Here is a 17,300-nt window from a genome sequence, read left to right on the forward strand (position 1 = left end):
CCACCCCTGGAACATACTGTATGTGTGCGGTCGCTTGAACTGGGAGAAACCATTTGTTTTACGCTACGTTTACCCTGAAAGTCTGAATGCATGGTTCAGAGGTGATGCAAACTTGAAAAAGCCTCCGTTTCATCTGAGGTTTGTGAGTCTGCTGTTACACTGAAGGTCTAAAAGTCTCTTTATTAAGATTTAAAGACACATGACTGGACTTCCTGAAGGGATAAAACTTCTTGAGGGAGCTATTGCAAAGTAATATTGTAGTTTTTCACTGCCAAGTGATTGACAGTCTGTGAGGATAGCACATTGGGGGGGTTGTCATAGTAACCCTGGCTCAGTTGCAGTGTTATGCCTACAATTACCATACAAAATAACACGAATGCCAGTCCAAGGACACCAATACAGAGACTTTATGGTAATGATCTCAAGTCTCTAACAAACAGTTCGTGTCCGAGGAGGAGAATATTTAATTCTCATAAAATTGATTTAGTTATATAATCAGTATTTAGTAAGAATTACAGGTACAGCTTGTACAATTTTGCTGGTGAAGTTGCAGCCGAATATCCCTCACTGTTCCCTTCCAAGTGTGTTTGAGAAACTACACTCTTAGAAATAAGGGTTCCAAAAGGGTTCTTCTACAAGGGCTGATGTTCTACCTGGAACCATTTGCTTCTGAAAAACTTTCTTTCAAGGGTTCTTGGTAGCACTAATGGTTCCAGTAAGAACTATTTTGATCCAGAGAACCCTTTAAAACCCCTTTCCTGAATAAAGGGTTTTAAACGGTTCTTGGTGGAACCCTCCAAAAGGGTTCCAGGTTTTACCTGGAGCCAAAAAGGGTTCTCCTATGAGGACCAGCCGAAGAACCTTATATGGTTCTACTTAGCACTTTTATTTCTAAGAGTGTCGGTAGCCTTCATGATGCATCAACACTCAAAAGATGTTTAATTTGGACATCTTGGGATAATGACAAATACTAAATCATACATTCAGGTGATTGTTCGCATATAAGAACATTTAGATTCACAACTACACGTGATCTAATTCGTAAATAAAACAATTCTTCTGCATTTTATTTCATGAGCTGCATCGCAAATAAACAATCCCATTTACTCGGAGTTTCGAGCCCTAAACGCAGTCACGTGATTCAGATTTCAAGATTGTTTAAGTCTTTTTAACTGATCTACAGTTCGGCGTCACGCATTTAGCCGAGTCGAGCTAGTGGAAACACGCCATATGTCACTTAAGCCACTGCAATAATAAATGTATAAATAATAAATAGTAATGTTCAGGGCCTTAAGAAACCACACTGTTTGGCACTTTACTTGAATGCCTAGTTGAATGTTTCCAATCTTTTGTTCACTGGAGAACATCCAGAATCGTGGTAAAGTAAATATTGTAGTTTTGGGTCATGCATGGGAGAATTATTATTGTCTGCCACAATCCAGACTAGTAAAGGAAGGATAATCTTAAACATACAGTGGAATAGTTGTGGGTGATGGTAGGTACTGTGTGTTCTCCTGTGTTCAGCGGTGGTGGGTCATGCAGCTCAGTGATGTTCTGATGCTGACACAGATATCTGTACTCACTGATTCATCTGCTGGGAGAGGGGGTAGGGGGGGGTGGGGGGAGGGAAACAGGGATGATTCTTATTTCTAATCCAAGACAGAACAGACAGAAAGGGGGGGAAACCTACACAGAAACACGCACACATATGCAGCAGAATGACGTCAGAGGCGGAGAGTAAACAGAGACGAGCGCAGCGACCAATCAGCGCACGCTCTTTAGCAAATTACACGGGGAAATTAGAGTGTGAGAGCGGGATGAGAGGATGAAGTGTAGATAAGGCTACAGAGAGAGAGAGAGAGCGAGAGTGAAGCTTTCACCCAGATTACAGGACGGCCGAAGATTACAGCCTGTGGATTATGAGGGTTTGACCACACACACACAAAAAAAACATAGACGATCTGTTTTTTTCTGTGCCTTTTTCAAACTGTGTGCCTATGTGTTATTCCTGTTGTCATCTTTCTGATCATTTTAATCTCAGTTCACCCTTGTTGAGGTGATATGAGGGTTCTGCTCGGGATTTTAGCTGTTCCTAGATCTGCTGGAGCTTCTCACCCAGTGTGTTGTCGGGATTATCACTGGCACCATTGCTGCTTTTACTCCCCACTGTGAGAGACTTTTTTAATATTCGGCCAACTTTAAAGCTCCCATAGAACGGTCCTATCGAGTTATGGAGGTCTACTTACACACATTAACTTGTTTTTATGGTCAAAAACCTCCTAGTTGCTGCAAACGAGCCGTTAGAAATCTCTCCTCACCGAAGCTCTCGTCAGCCGCGCTGTTTCAGACTGAAATCTCACCCCTAGAAGACAGAACTGTGTTGTGATTGGCCAGCCAACGACAGCTTTCCCAATTGTCTTGTGATTGGCCAATACCTGGAAGTGACGTAATTAGCACGTCAACTCTCAGAAGCGCAGCTCCCCCTCTGGAACGATGGATGCACTGCTGCTCATAATCAAAACATTGTTTTAACAATGTTTAAAAATGGCTTCGTCACGACAGCTGACAAAGTTACAAAAATTACATTCCGGCCCGACATAGGATATGGTGCCATTTTTGTTGCGTGTCCAGCACACTATGGCGACCGTAAACCTAGCTTTACACAGCTGTGTTGATCTTGTACTGACATGCCATGATCTTTCTGTCCAAACCTTTTTCTCTGGAAGTGCGTACATCTCGTCCACGTTGCATTTCCATACTCTTTGTGTCCCCATCTTGACCTCGTGTGACACTGGTCCAGTGTGAGCCAGAACTTTGTGTCCACTTTTTCTTCTACCCGTGTGTAGTAGTCTGTATGACAAGGACAGGCTCTCTGGGCTTGGACTATCTTTGGCTTCGTTGTTGAGAATCCCTCAGATCTTCAGGTCTTACAGCGCCACACTTCACACAGATTATAGTCTTGTCACTGCTCCTTTCCAATTATGAAACGTGTTGTCTCAAACGTAATTATGGATTTATGTACTATTAACAACTTATTTATTTAAGCCCCCCCCCCCCCCCAAAAAAAGAAAGCACATTTAATTACCAATATACCTCATAATTTCTCTCTGTGTGTTTCAGAGCTCCTTGGAGCAGCGAAGCGTGTGAATGTCAACATCCAGGATGCAGATGGGTGAGGAACAACACCGTATTTATTTCATCTTCTCCCACCATCAACCACAAGCTCTCTTTTACCCTCTTTTATTTTGTTTTCCATGTGTCATTTTTTGTTAATTATATAATTAAAGCTGCATTATGTAATAAATCTAAAGCAACTGGCCGTAAAAATCCTCCTAATATGTCACAGAGACTCAGGAATAATGTTCATATAACAAACTGAACTCACCAACAACAACAGTACAGACAAAATATTTACATTAAAATATATATTTTGCGGACTGCAAATCATGTTTATGTTTTGAAATCATGTTTTTGCATGTGGCGCCACCTACCGCCGTCTACCAATCATTGCAGTCAGTAGAGTCTCAGCTGCTGAGCAACCACGGGTTGCCAGTTACGTCTGAGCTACAAGGGCGGAGAAAACAAAACCACGATAGACCTCGGTATTTTGAATTTGAGTGTAGTAACCGTTTTTGGCCACATTCTTATATATGGCGCCTTTAAGACTGATTAAAAAGAAACATTCGAGTCAAAATTGTTCTCCTTTTTAACGATCTTTCATAGATTCATATATCATATCATCAATCTTTTCCGATGTCTTTTCCTCCATTGATACTGAATTGGAACCTGGGTAACACTTTAGATTAGGGAACACACATTCACCATTAACTAGGTGCTTACTAACATATATAAGTAGCATACTAGCCCTTTATTAGTAACCATTAAGAACGTATTAACACCTTATTCCACATAACATGAATTAAGATTTTTTTCTACATAAGGTGCTTATACGTGCTTAATATTTACTAATAAAGGGCTAATATGCTACTTATATCCAGACTCATTCATGTGTGTACAGCATAATGGCTGTGGTTTGTGATCATGTTTCATTCGTTTCCAATCGAATCACAAAGATTGTTTTATTGTGCTGATTGGAATCAGAAAATTGGTTCACAAACCCACGTGTAATGACTGTTGATTCATTGATTTGACTCATGGGCCTGGCCCTTATAGTCACCAGGGATCCATTAGCTACACACACACACACACACACACACACACACACACACGCACACACACACACACACACACACAGCTCAGGGGAAGAGAGATTGCTTATTAATGGAAGTAGGTCATTTGGCCCTTCCCCATCGCTCACAGAGCTGAGGGGCGGAGCGAGCTGCTCCACGCTGAGGATTATTTCAGCAAAGTTGTCCTGTGGTTTGACACTACAAATATGAATACATCATGCATCTTTAAATGTAAACTGTGTGTCTGTGTGAAGGTTGTCGCCGCTGCACCATGCCGCTCTGAGTGGGAACAAGGAGCTGATCGCTCTCCTGTTGGAGGCTCAGGCTGCAGTGGATATAAAAGACAATAAAGGTAAAAGAAAAAGCACATTCCGCTTCCGTTCCTCTGAAAGCGACTCAAAACACAAACAGCAGAACTTCCCGTAGACTCTTCCAATTGTACATGCCTACATAACAAAAGGTGTGCAATAAAAATACTCTGTGGTTTACAGTGGTGATGAGAATTGGCAGATTTGTGTGCAAAGCAAACAACAGACAATAGACAATAGAAGAGCCGTGTTTCATAGCTGCAGGGACGAGAGCCGCGTGGAGGAAGCGCAGCTGTGATCTCCACAAGAACATTTCTCCTAACCAGTTCAACAATGACAGACTCCAGAAGAAGAAATCTCGGGGCAGATGGGAGATGTAATCGGCCCATGATGCACTACTCATATCTTCACTTTCATGCCCAGACTAAATATAGGCATACGTACACCTGGCAGGCATCTTTACCAGTCGGTCCAAGTTGGTCTCTCTCTGAGTGTCTGTGGAGGAAGTGTGGCAACCTCAGATCATTATTTCAATATGTAACGAAGACTCACGGCGAGCACTACTATAATTCAGTGTGATGCTCAAAATGGAATAACTGTCATCATACACTTTTTTTGGGTGAAAAATCCAGAGGGGATTAACCAATTTGACGAATAATCCCATCAAATATCCAGATTAGCATTTTTCCTTAAAATTCCCATCCCTATTAGAATTTAAAGGACTCATATTATACTCTATTAAGTTAACCTAGTTCCCTGGTGTCCTAATGAACATGGCTTTGACACGCTTTGGTCAAAATACCTTAAGGATGAAGCACCTTAGCCAGAGGCGATTCTAGAGTCTGTTGGGGCCCTAAACAAAAATTCCCAGGGTGCCCTTCTGACCAGTGTTCATCACCATTATGTTATAAACTAGTGCAGTGCCTGTATGAAGTATGTATTCCTATAGTGGGAGCTGAAGAAGATTTTTCAGTTGTGGTAATGCATGATAAGGAAAGTAAAGGCTAACATAATACAAAGACTGTGCAACCTCATTAGGCACAACGCAAATGTTTTAATTTTAATGCTAATTGAAAATGAAAACATTTGCATTGTGCCTAATCAGGTTGCACAGTCTTTGTATAATGTTAGCCCTATGCTAATGCTAATCGTAGCCTTGCTAGCTTACCTTTGGAAACAGGTTCGCCAAGTTAGCCGCAGAGTATTTTCATGCTTGTAGTATATTAGCCCTACGCTAATGCTAATCGTAGCCTCGATAGCTTACCAAAATAGATTTGCTTTATAGATAGATAATAGATAATAATAATCTGACACCAATGAAAAATGTATGAAGGCGTAAGTTTTTTTTTATTCTAAATTCGAAATAACATTAAAAAAAACTTAAGTATGTGAAAATATAAATGTAAAGAACAATAAAACACTGTAAGTAAGTAAAAAAAACAACTTATATAAACTTAGTAAAAAAAATATACATTACACAGTAAATAACTCACATTATAAACTTATAAACAAAATATAAAGTCAAGAAGTTAAATAGTTTCCTTGGGGACACCTTTTAATCACTGCTTCTACTAGTTAGCGTTAGCATAAGCTAGCGTTCTGACACTAGTGTAAGCTGCTGTTCAAGTTTGTGTCCCCGTTAGTTAGACAAAGTAACAGTTCAATAACAGCAGTCATTTACTGTTAATGTCATGATTATATCATTATTAGAATCCGGATACTATTGCCCTCGCCTGCATTCTCACGTTTTTTACGGACAAAGTGAGACAACAATTCCAGGAATGTTTACTTAGACTGAGGCGGACCACAAAAACATGAGTGAGTCATCTTTTTTCACACTTTGCCGACTCATAGGGCCTCCAGAGTCCCAAATATAAGGATTTCAATGATTAAAAAAGTTGATTTTGCATCATATTTCCCCTTTAAAATAGAGCTAAAAACGTGAATATCGCTGTTGAATTAATTCCTTCAGGATGCAAAGGGAAGCATATCATCTGAAAAGGTGTTCAAACTCTTGCCATTTTACAAGAAGGCCTTATATAAGATTGCTGACTTGGACCTCGTGCAGGCTTGGGTTGATGGACTTTATGTCCTGTCCAAGATTTCATAAACAGGAAAAACTGGAGCAAGATTATGAAAGCTGGCAACACGGCAAGGGAAATTTCCAAAAAAACAGGTTTTAGATTTCTTCACATTGTATTTTCATGGCCAGCGCGGTCTGCCAAAACAAAGGCTATTATTCATATTTACATGCGACATATGACTAACACGATGTCTTCAGACAATCAGGAAGGGCATTGTTGGCAGCGTCCTCTCCAATAATCACAACACTGCTTTCTCATTTCCTCCGACAGCCCATCGTGCGCTCAAAGCTCGAGTATCGGGAACTCTTGCAGCTGCTGTGAAGTGTTGAGTCAGGACTCCCCTCAATATGACGGAGCCCAGAGGGCCTCTTCAGTCATACTGATGATGTGGCGCTGATCATTGCTGGTGTCAAGACAGGACAGCCTTGGGTTGCTGCTGACATGAGAACATGCTCAGTGTTTCCTGCAGCCACTGCCACACACGCTGTGTTTTAATGTCAATGACGCAGCGGTGTGTTTTGTGCTGCGCTCAGCTGAACTCCTGCATGTGCGTCCACTCGTGGTTCACTTGGTATCTAAGGTGCAGTTAAGACACTCGAGAGGATGTTCCTGTCCTGGCCTTTTGTGTGAGAGCAGTTTGTTTTTGGACGTGACGTCCCATGAGCCTGATTTTAAAGGTCACAAAGGGTCACAAGCATGTCAAACAGAAGGAGGGACGCTGGTAGGGGGACGTTAAATCAAGACGTAAGGGACGGTTGTCACGTTTCAGTTGATCTACTCCTTGTTTTCTTGATACAACCATTCAAAATATGGTTTATACATGGGAGTTAGTAGTAGGGTTGCAAAGGGGCGGAACATTTCCGGAAAATTTCCATGGAAACTTTAGATTGGGAATTTGGAAATTTTCCATGGGAATAATGGGAATTAATGAGCATTAACTGGGAATTTGAGGTAATTTAAAGAAACTGAGTAATATTTATTTGTACGTAGAACTTTAAGAAATGCTTCCTTCTTTCATTGTACAATCTTTCAATTCTTACCCTGACCAAAAAAACAAAAACAAAAAAACGTCAATGTTGACTCAAAATTCAAAAAATCCCCTCCCATCAAAAAATGAAATGTAAAATTAAAGTAGATTTCCCCTCCCTTTTGCTCACATTAAACGTGTGGTTTCAATCGTGTTTTATTTGTGTTGTGGGCTGAGAAAAAGCAGCTTTGGTAGTTCAGGATTCTAGAAATCATCGTGCGTGCGTTGGAGGAACGCGCAAGCAATGCATGTAGGGGGCGTGGCCTCAATAGCCCTGCAGGAAGTCGTGTTCGTGCTACGTCCCTGTGACTGAGGAATAGCAAATTAAACTCAATTGTTATTCACATCAAATTTTAGCCAAGGTTATGCTACAATATTTATTATATGCTATATTTATGTTCCCCATATTCAACTTCCCATGGAAAGTTCCCCAGCTTTGAAAATTCCCGGAATTTTGCAACCCTAGTTAGTAGCAAGTTCTGAGACACCACAGCTCTTCTACGGTCTGTCGCCATCATGACACTTTTTGAGGGTTTTTCCCCTATTTTCACAGACAACTACATTTAATTATGCTCCGCGTTAGTTCATGCAGTCATACGCCTGAGTCTCACTCTGAAGGATCCAGCCCACATATCCAGGCACATAGCTCCAATCAATCACTGCCACTCTCACATCAAGGATATTTAAATAACAGTCGTCTACCACCGCTCAGTTCTTGCTACACTGCCTTACATCGCTGCTGCTGACAAAGCTCCATCTGTTATTCAATGACTGGTGTTGTTGAACGGGGGTTTTCCTGCATTGCATGGCTAAATAGCATCAGTCTGACTGTATTTCCCACTTGTTGCAATCAATGGTTTAACCATGACGAGATTCATCCTGACTGATGGGAAGAGGATCTTGACAAATAACGTAGTGTCGGATGAGGCCAATTAAATGGATGTGTTTTAAATGTCGGTCTATGGGGTGGAGCAGGAGCTATTTTTGGGTGGCACATCTTGTTTTGCAGTGTTGTGATTGTGCCTTTCCTGAGTTAAGGAAGACTTTTTCGCTGCCACAAACACAAGCCCTTTTAACAGAAGTACGTACTCCTTGATAAAAAAAAGTGACCTGCAGAAAGCAGACTTGCTCCGTTCACAAATACATATATATTTACAAAATAAGGTTGACAGCTTTCAGCCTGGTAAAACGGAATAATTCTGCATTCTAAAAACAACTGAGAATTTGTCTTACGTTGTGTTAGACGCCTCTAAACCTGTGTTCTTTCAATTTCAGTGGCAGCACTTTGCGTTCCATGAGTTGTTACAGTGTAATTGGCACACAGGAGTAAATAAGTGATGATGACAATTAAAAGTGTGTGCGTCTTTGTGTGTCTGTGTGTGTGTAGGGATGCGTCCTCTGCATTACGCTGCATGGCAGGGGAAAACCGAGCCAATGAAAATGCTGCTGAAGTCCGGGTCGTCGGTCAACGGACAGTCGGACGAAGGACAGATTCCTCTCCACCTGTCAGCTCAGCATGGACACTATGACGGGGTAAGGACCTGTCCTTGTATAAACTCTGACCTTGTCAGAACCAGTAGTCCTCATGGAAATTAAAACCTGGTCCCGGGAAGCTCATTTCTGAGGAACTGGTTACATCTAGGGCTAATATTTGAATTTTGGTTAGTTAAAGGTTAGAGATAACACTTTGTTTATATATTAATTAGAGGAGTATCCTCTGTGTGTGTGTGTGTTACAGTCGGAGATGTTGCTGCAGCACCAGTCCAACCCGTGCATATCAGACTCCGCTGGTAAAACACCACTGGACCTGGCCTGTGAATTTGGACGTGTCGGAGTGAGTGGTTTTCTTTTTAAATTTTGAATTGTTCAATTGTGTTCGCTGAATCGTTAAAAACCTCAATGATATGAACTAGTGCTAGGCACGTTAAAAAAAAAGACGTGCGTGGTGTAACGTTTACGTGCCGGGCACCGTTTACCAGTTAGCTGCGTTAGCTCCTTCAGCGCCATTAGCGCGCCTACAGTCTGACTGGAGTGGTCTGTTTATCAAAGGAAACGAGCAGCGCTACAAATAACCAGCGTACCTTATGTACCGCGTATGTGTGCCTCTGTTTTTAAAGTTTAGTGTTACTTTAGAGACTCATTTTAACAATTGGGAGTCGCGTAAAAATGACGTCACACGCGTCTTTTTCCGGTCAGTCGTCATAGAAACGCACCATGCGTTAGCATGAGTTTTCCATTACAATGTTTACGTGCCACAGCACTGGAGTCCAGGCACCGTTTACCAGTTAGCTCCCTTAGCTGAGTTAGCTCCTTTAGCTCCGTTAGCGCGCCCACAGTCGAACTGGAGCGGTCTGTTTATCAAACGAAAAGTGCAGCGATACAAATAACCAGTGTACCTTATGTGCTGCGTATTTGTGCCTCTGTCTTTAAAGTTTAGCGTTACTTTAGAGACTCATTTTAACAATTGGGAGTCACGTAAACATGACGCCACACGCTTCTTTTCCCGGTCAGTCGCCGTGCGTTTTCCATGACGATGTTTACGTGGCGCAGCACCGGAGTCCAGGCACCGTTTACCAGTTAGCTCCCTTAGCGGCATTAGCTCCTTTAGCGCCGTTAGCGCGCCTACAGTCGAACTGGAGCGGTCTGTTTATCAAACGAAAAGAGCAGCGCTACAAATAACCAACGTACCTGTGTACTGCATTTGTGTGCCTCTGTTTTTAAAGTTTAGCGTTAATTTAGAGACCGTTAACGTGCCTAGCACTAACGAAAACAAAATATAATTTTCCAACTTTTTTCCAGGTATTGTTTATTAACCTTTAATAAGACAATCGACATAGGAAATACATTTAATTATTATTGTGTAGAATTCACTACTCAAAAAAGCTGTAATCCTTATGATATCATCCTGGTTATTGTCGAGACGATACTTTGTCAGACGCAGCTGTATTCTCTGAGAAGCAGCAGGACACAGTAAAGTCATTCATCTTGCCGAGGAGTTGGTGAACGTTGTGCTGCCTCTGACTTTAAACTCTTTATCTAAAACCTCTCTGCTGTGACTGCTTTTTCATTACCTCCTGCAGTATCTCGCCCGCTCTCAGAGTAATGTGTGAGTGAAAGCAATACATCATTGTTACTGAAATATTGCTTCGCCGTCTTTGATTAACTATCGCCGTGTATATACATATATATATATATATATATATATAAACCTCCGGGAAAACACACGTTGCACGTGCGGTTCTTCTGTTTCCCGGTAAATGTCAATATCTGATTTGCTTTATCAGTGACTCTGATCCTGTTAGGTGAGTGAAGGAAGTACAAAGATGATTATTATTATTATTATTATTATTATTACAACAATGTCTATAGTTTGAACCCACAGTTTGAAATTAGATTCTACAATGACTCAAATCTGATTAAAGATGTCTCAGTGTTCACACTCACAGTGTGGAAGAAGTGTGAAGGAGATGTAGCAGCACATTCAATTAAATTTAAAAATAAACGAAGACTTACAAGAGGGTCCGTAGCAGACGAAAATGAATATAGCACATAGACGTGATTAATGAAATACGCTGTTTGTGCCGACTTTCTCACCTGTGCTCTTCTATCGAGCCGGTGAAAGCCTTTACGATGCTGTTTTCAGACGCATCCCTGCGACACATAAAAATGTTGCTATGCATCAAATTTGGTGGACATGAAGGACGACCTGTGGACACTAAAGATTTTACTGTCACATTTTTTTCCCTATTGGGACTCTTGGTTATCACGGCAGAAAAGGAAGCGGTAAGACAGGAGACACACGCCCTTATGCACACAAAAAAGAACCGCTTCGAGTGTTTTTTCAATGATTAGAACAAGCTTTCCTGATTTTTTCAGCTTCTTAAATGTGAATATTGTCTGTTTTTTTGGCTCCGTATAACAAAGAACTTGAATCATTTTGGTTTGCGGACAAAAGCAGACATTTGGGAACATCATCATGTCCAGGTTTTGTTAAAAAACTGACACACATGGCTGCACAGAATATCCCTAAAATAATATTAAACGTATTCGTACACCTGTGTCTTTCTGTCCTAAAGGTGGTCCAGCTCCTGCTCAGCAGTAACATGTGCGCGGCCATGATCGAGCCCAAACCCTCCGACCCCAACGGAGTGTCGCCGCTGCATCTCGCCGCCAAGAACGGACACATCGAAGTCATACGGTCGGTCTGAGACAGTCTGCTCCCCCCTCATATTAACTCTGTTTCACCTGGCCCGTCAGTCCATTTGTGTGTCCACTCGAGCGTTTCATACAACATAACCTGAACACCAGGGGTCGGGATTATGAATTTATGAATTTTACATGTGTTGCTGTCCGAATTCAATCTTTTTAAACCACTACAGACACACTTTTATTGACTTGCACCTATGCAGAATTGTTTTATTTATACACTTTGCCTTAATATTTATTAATTTTATACTTACACTACCGTTCAAAAGTTTGGGGTCACTTAGAAATGTGCTTATTTTTTGAAGGAAAATTACTTTTTTTCAATGAATATAACATTAAATCAATCAGAAATAAACTCTATACATTGTTAATGTGGTAAACGACTATTCTAGCTGCAAACGTCTGGTTTTTAATGGAATATGTACGTAGGTGTATAGAGGCCCATTTCCAGCAACCATCTATCCAGTGTTCTAATGGTACATTGTGTTTGCTAATCGTGTTAGAAGGCTAATCTTTTCAATGTCGACTATATTTTCTATTCATTTTTCAACTCTTTTGATGAACAAAAGTGTGTCTTTTAATGGAAAACCCCCAAAAAATGTTGAACAGTAGTGTGTTTGAACAGTAGTGTACATACAATTTTCCAAATTTAAATTACAAAGCTCTTTACAAGGCAGCGGTAAAAATTTTTTACAAATGAGGAACTATATATGCACTATTTTGTGTTGCAGGCTGCTGATTCAAGCTGGTATAGACATAAACAGGCAGTCCGAGTCTGGCACAGCACTACATCAGGCTGCCCTCTGTGGGAAGACAGAGGTAGTGCGCCTGCTGCTGGATGTAAGTCCATCTGTCTGTCTCACTGTCCATCCAATGTGTTTATTATGCAAGTATTATGCAAGTCAAAGCTGTCTCTCCCTCCTCAGCTGTGAATAGGCAGTATTCAGAAAAACTCCGATTTTTTATTAGTCCTTTTGGTAACTTCAGACGCAGATGTTTAACCTCGCCTTTGAACAAGGTCTGTTTTTCCCGTCTCATCCTGCTGGTATTTAATGATGTCTGATGTTCCTGCTGAGACAGCACACACACACACACACACACACACACACACACACACACACACACACACACACACACACACACACACAACAGATGTAAGCAGCAGCCGGCCCTGACACTGAATCATGGATGGATTATCAAACAAGTCTTACCTGTCACAGTCTCGGGGCTTTGGGCCAGGGACTCTGTGTGAAGTGACTGTTAATGTCTGTTTTTTATTTTTTTGAAAAATGACAGAGCTCAGTTAAAAGACATGGACTCACTAAAAGGAAGGAGATGAAGACATGGAAAATGTAGAGACATAGAGATGCAAAGGGAAACCTAATCTCAGTGTCAGAAAACGACCAAAAGGAAAAGATGAATTAGTATCTTTCAAAAGTGTATGGTCGTCTGTCTCAGATAAGCACAGATAAGGTGATGATAAACGATCTATTTGCTTTCATTTTCACTTTCAGAGTGGCATCAGTGCGGGAGTCAGAAACACGCTGAGTCAAACGGCTCTGGACATTGTTAACCAGTTCACCACCACACAGGCCAGTCGGGAGATCAAACAACTCCTGAGAGGTGAGAACATGTGAGAAAATAAGCATCATGCAGTATTTTCATTAACCTGCACCAAGACAACAACACTACACATGTTCTAAAAGCAGGGCATTCATCTTTCTTCTTCTACTCTCTTATTTTTGCTCTGCCCTACTTCAAATCTGTGCTGTGCTCTCGTTCACGACTCCATTCATGCCTGCTGCTCGCTCACGCTACGCCAACTCTTGTCTTGCAGACGCTTCGGCGGCGATGCAAGTGCGAGCTCTGAAGGATTACTGCAACAACTACGACCTGACCAGCCTCAACATCAAAGCTGGAGACATTATCACGGTACATGACCGTTGGCCTTTTTTCTCACATTTCTCCTCAACCCGTAGCACCAAAACGCGTCATAAAGCCGTGTCTTTGTCAACCGAAACGGGACTAAAAAGATCGGCAATCAATCAGACCAGCAGGTGTGGAGAACACGGTAACAGTGTAAACAGGGATAAATGTCACTGGAGATCATGTAAACAAAGACAAAAACACGTCCAGATTTTATTCACTTTACAACCAAGATTCACGTGTTCTTCTTTAATATGATACCAAGATAATTCACATCGAGCTTGTAATTGCAGAGATGTTCTTCAAGAGGAGCAGCTTCCTCCCTTCCATTAAGGTAGTAATGGAAATATGGAATGTAGTTACACAACAAGATAACAAGACATATTATCTTTCACATCTGCGTGCAGTTATGAACAAAATGAACATGAAGTGCAAATAAGCACTGTAATGACAAATTCAATTTCTTTGTCTCAGAGCTAGAGCCTTTCCCTAACACGGAATACCAGGTCCTTTTGTGTATTGTATATTGTGTAATTAGGACGTCTAGACTGAACTTGCACCTTCCTACACTCTTAGAAATAAGGGTTCCAAAAGGGTCCTTCTACAAGGGCTGAGGTTCTACCTGGAACCATTTGCTTCCCCAAAGAAAGAGTTTTTCAAGGGTTCTTTGTAACACTAATGGTTCCAGTAAGAACCATTTTGATCCAGAGAACCCTTTAAAACCCCTTTCCTGAATAAAGGATTTCAAAAGGGTTCTTGGTGGAACCCTCCAAAAGGGTTCCAGGTGGAACCTTTATAAAAAGGTTCTACCTGGAGCCAAAAAGGGTTCTCCTATGAGGACAAGCCCAAGGTCCTTATATGGTTCTACGTAGCACTTTTATTTCTAAGAGTGTACAACATCCGCAGGGAGTCGGCTCCCCAATACCTACAGTAGACAAAGGGGAATGAAAACACACCCTGGAAAGGCAGACTCTCTTGTCTATTGGAGGAACGTGAAAGTGGAGTTGCTCGGGTATAAATGTGGAGGGCTTTACGCTCTGGGTCTTTCTCCAGCTAGGATCACTCGTGTGCAGATTGACCTTTTCTTTGCAAAGAAAATGAAACCTTGTCTGGCCGACAGAAGTTTCTATTATTATGTTTCTATTATTATTATTATTATTATGTCAATGTCCTAATTCTCCTGACTATGTTGTCATGACAGTTATGGCTTTGAGTGGCTGCTGTCACATGGGAAAGCTGTGCGTCCTTCAAAATAAAAGACGTGCCCACTTTTGTGCGCAGGTTTTGGAGCAGCACTCCGACGGCCGCTGGAAGGGCTGTATTCACGACAACCGCACAGGAAATGACCGCGTGGGATACTTTCCCTCCAACATGGTGGAAGTGATCAAGAGGGCAGGTGACCACCCACATCACAGCTGTGTGTATTCTGTGTACGGGTGGAATGGCGTGTGTGTGTGTGTTTGTGTGCGTGTGTGTGCTTTGGCATGTGTGTATGTGTGTGTGTGAGCTCAGCAGCTGTTCAGCAGCCATAGCTGATCATTAGTTGTATCTCGCTGCAGCATCATCGTCCTCTCCGCAGCCCATCTGTTTTCCCAACCTGTCATCTCCATCATCTCTATTGATCAAATACTTCCCTCCGCTGACCTTTGACCCCCCTCGATATATCCCTCCTCCCTCTGTCTCCCTCCTTCCTGAATACGCCCGTGTTTCCCGCCTGCTTTTCTTCATACTGTTCGTTTGCTTTATCACTGTAGTGATGTTTTAATTTATGCTTTAATATATTCCCTGTGGATATATGGATGTATTCTTTTTCTTTCATGTTATAATTTGAATCCATTTTCAGATCTGATTAGAGTTGTTTTCTTTTGACTGATCAGTTGTTGTTGTTGTTGTTGTTTTGCACCTCCCCTGCTCCTGGCTCGTGTCCAGGCCACTCCCCCTCCCTGCAGTGCCACACCCTCCTGCTCCGCAGGCCCAACCCTTGTCCCATTGCCTCGGTCAACGGACACTCATACCCCCCCACCAAAGTCCTCCCCCTGCATCTGCCGTCCCCTCCTCCCCCTCACCCCGACACACAGTCCCTCCCTCGGTTCTCCTCCTTTGGGTACGTTCCTATTCCCATCTCTCCTCCTTCTCTGTCTACTCCTCAACTGTCCATTCCTCCTCCTCCTCCTCCTCCTCCTCCTCCTCCTCCTCCTCCCCCTCCTCCTGCTCCTCCTTTCTCCACTTCTCAGGAGCAGCAGAGTCAGACAGGTACATACTGTAGCACAAGACCACATACAGTATAGAATATATTTATTGTCTGCTTTCTCTGGCACTTAACTGCGCATACATGCATATATAAAATTTAAAAAATTGGCTGGCTGAAATGTGTTATCCACTTGAAATGAAATAGACTAGAAAATGAAGGAGGTTCTTCAAGGGATGGCTTAGGTTTTTCGAAGTATGAGGTACTGACGCACAGTCAATGCTGACTTTGTTGTGTCACCAGCTCTGGGAAATGAAAACATGGCTGCAAGTGGTGATGCAAAAAGTCACTTAACTTTTATTCATCAAAATGAATAGAAAATATAGTCAAAACATTGACAACATTAGAAATAATGATGTTTATTCAAAATAAAGAACCAGCAAAACAGTTTTCAGCTGTGCTAACATCATTGCACAAGGGTACACATTAGACACAGTGTACCATTAGAACACTGGTAATGGGCCTCTATACACCTATGTACATATTCCATTAAAAACCAGACGTTTGCAGCTAGAATAGTCGTTTACCACATTAACAATGTATAGAGTGTATTTATGATTGATTTAATGTTTATTCATTGAAAAAGAAGTGCTTTTCCTTCAAAAATGTGGAATGTCCAGACTTTTTTGCATGCTAATTTTAACCATTAAAGGGCCAGAAAATGTGCTATTCCAGAATAACTTCTAATATCCGACAGTTATTTACAATTTACTGCACGTTAAAAAAAACTGTTAAAACAATTTACAATGAAGAGAAACAGAGAGGTTTATTTTGAAAGACACTGCAGTTGTACACGAACAAGAGATTGTGCATGTTAAATTTGAAATTTGAACAGTATAACAGTGTTTTGTGAGTCTCTCAATGTGCAAAAACTATAAAATATTTATATAAATATAAATATTTTTTGGGGGTCTGATTCGAGTAAAATTACCGTAATAACCACACGTCGGCTTTGAGGTGCAATTTCTCAGCTTTCAGAAACCGTTTGGAATTTTTCCCAATAGCACAAAACATTGCGTGACTGCAGTAATGATAAGTGCAAATGCGTTGTCAGCGATGTGCTCGGTTTTAAAAGCTCACTCTCACTCTGCACCAAAGTCCATTCAGAAAATCAGCGTTTTTAGAGCACGTGGATGTGGGAGCTGCTGGTCTATTACTGCCTTGCTTGGTACATTTATGTTACATATTTAAATACTAACAAAGGATTTCAAACACCGAAGCCACACAATAACACATTTGAACTTACTGATGGAGGCAACTGTGGATGAACGCCTCTTGTGTGCTGTGATGTAAAATTGCTGATTTTCTCGA

At 41.5% G+C, this 17,300-nt stretch overlaps 1 protein-coding gene across 1 annotated transcript in view; it reads left to right on the forward strand.

The window, feature by feature from the left end:
• Positions 1-17,300, forward strand: part of LOC310943474 (uncharacterized protein) — a gene marked incomplete at both ends in the record, with an annotated part of 37,972 nt that overhangs the window by 4,829 nt on the left and 15,843 nt on the right. Inside the window, 10 exons of the mRNA XM_083909055.1 lie at positions 3,121-3,172; positions 4,445-4,542; positions 8,997-9,142; positions 9,348-9,443; positions 11,686-11,807; positions 12,547-12,655; positions 13,330-13,438; positions 13,653-13,747; positions 15,023-15,137; positions 15,671-15,994. Coding sequence (XP_083765181.1) covers positions 3,121-3,172; positions 4,445-4,542; positions 8,997-9,142; positions 9,348-9,443; positions 11,686-11,807; positions 12,547-12,655; positions 13,330-13,438; positions 13,653-13,747; positions 15,023-15,137; positions 15,671-15,994 — 1,266 coding nt within the window. The remainder of the gene's footprint in view (positions 1-3,120; positions 3,173-4,444; positions 4,543-8,996; positions 9,143-9,347; positions 9,444-11,685; positions 11,808-12,546; positions 12,656-13,329; positions 13,439-13,652; positions 13,748-15,022; positions 15,138-15,670; positions 15,995-17,300) is intronic.

Source organism: Microchirus variegatus, assembly GCF_963457635.1.
Source record: "Microchirus variegatus genome assembly, chromosome: 23".
Lineage (NCBI taxonomy): Eukaryota > Metazoa > Chordata > Actinopteri > Pleuronectiformes > Soleidae > Microchirus > Microchirus variegatus.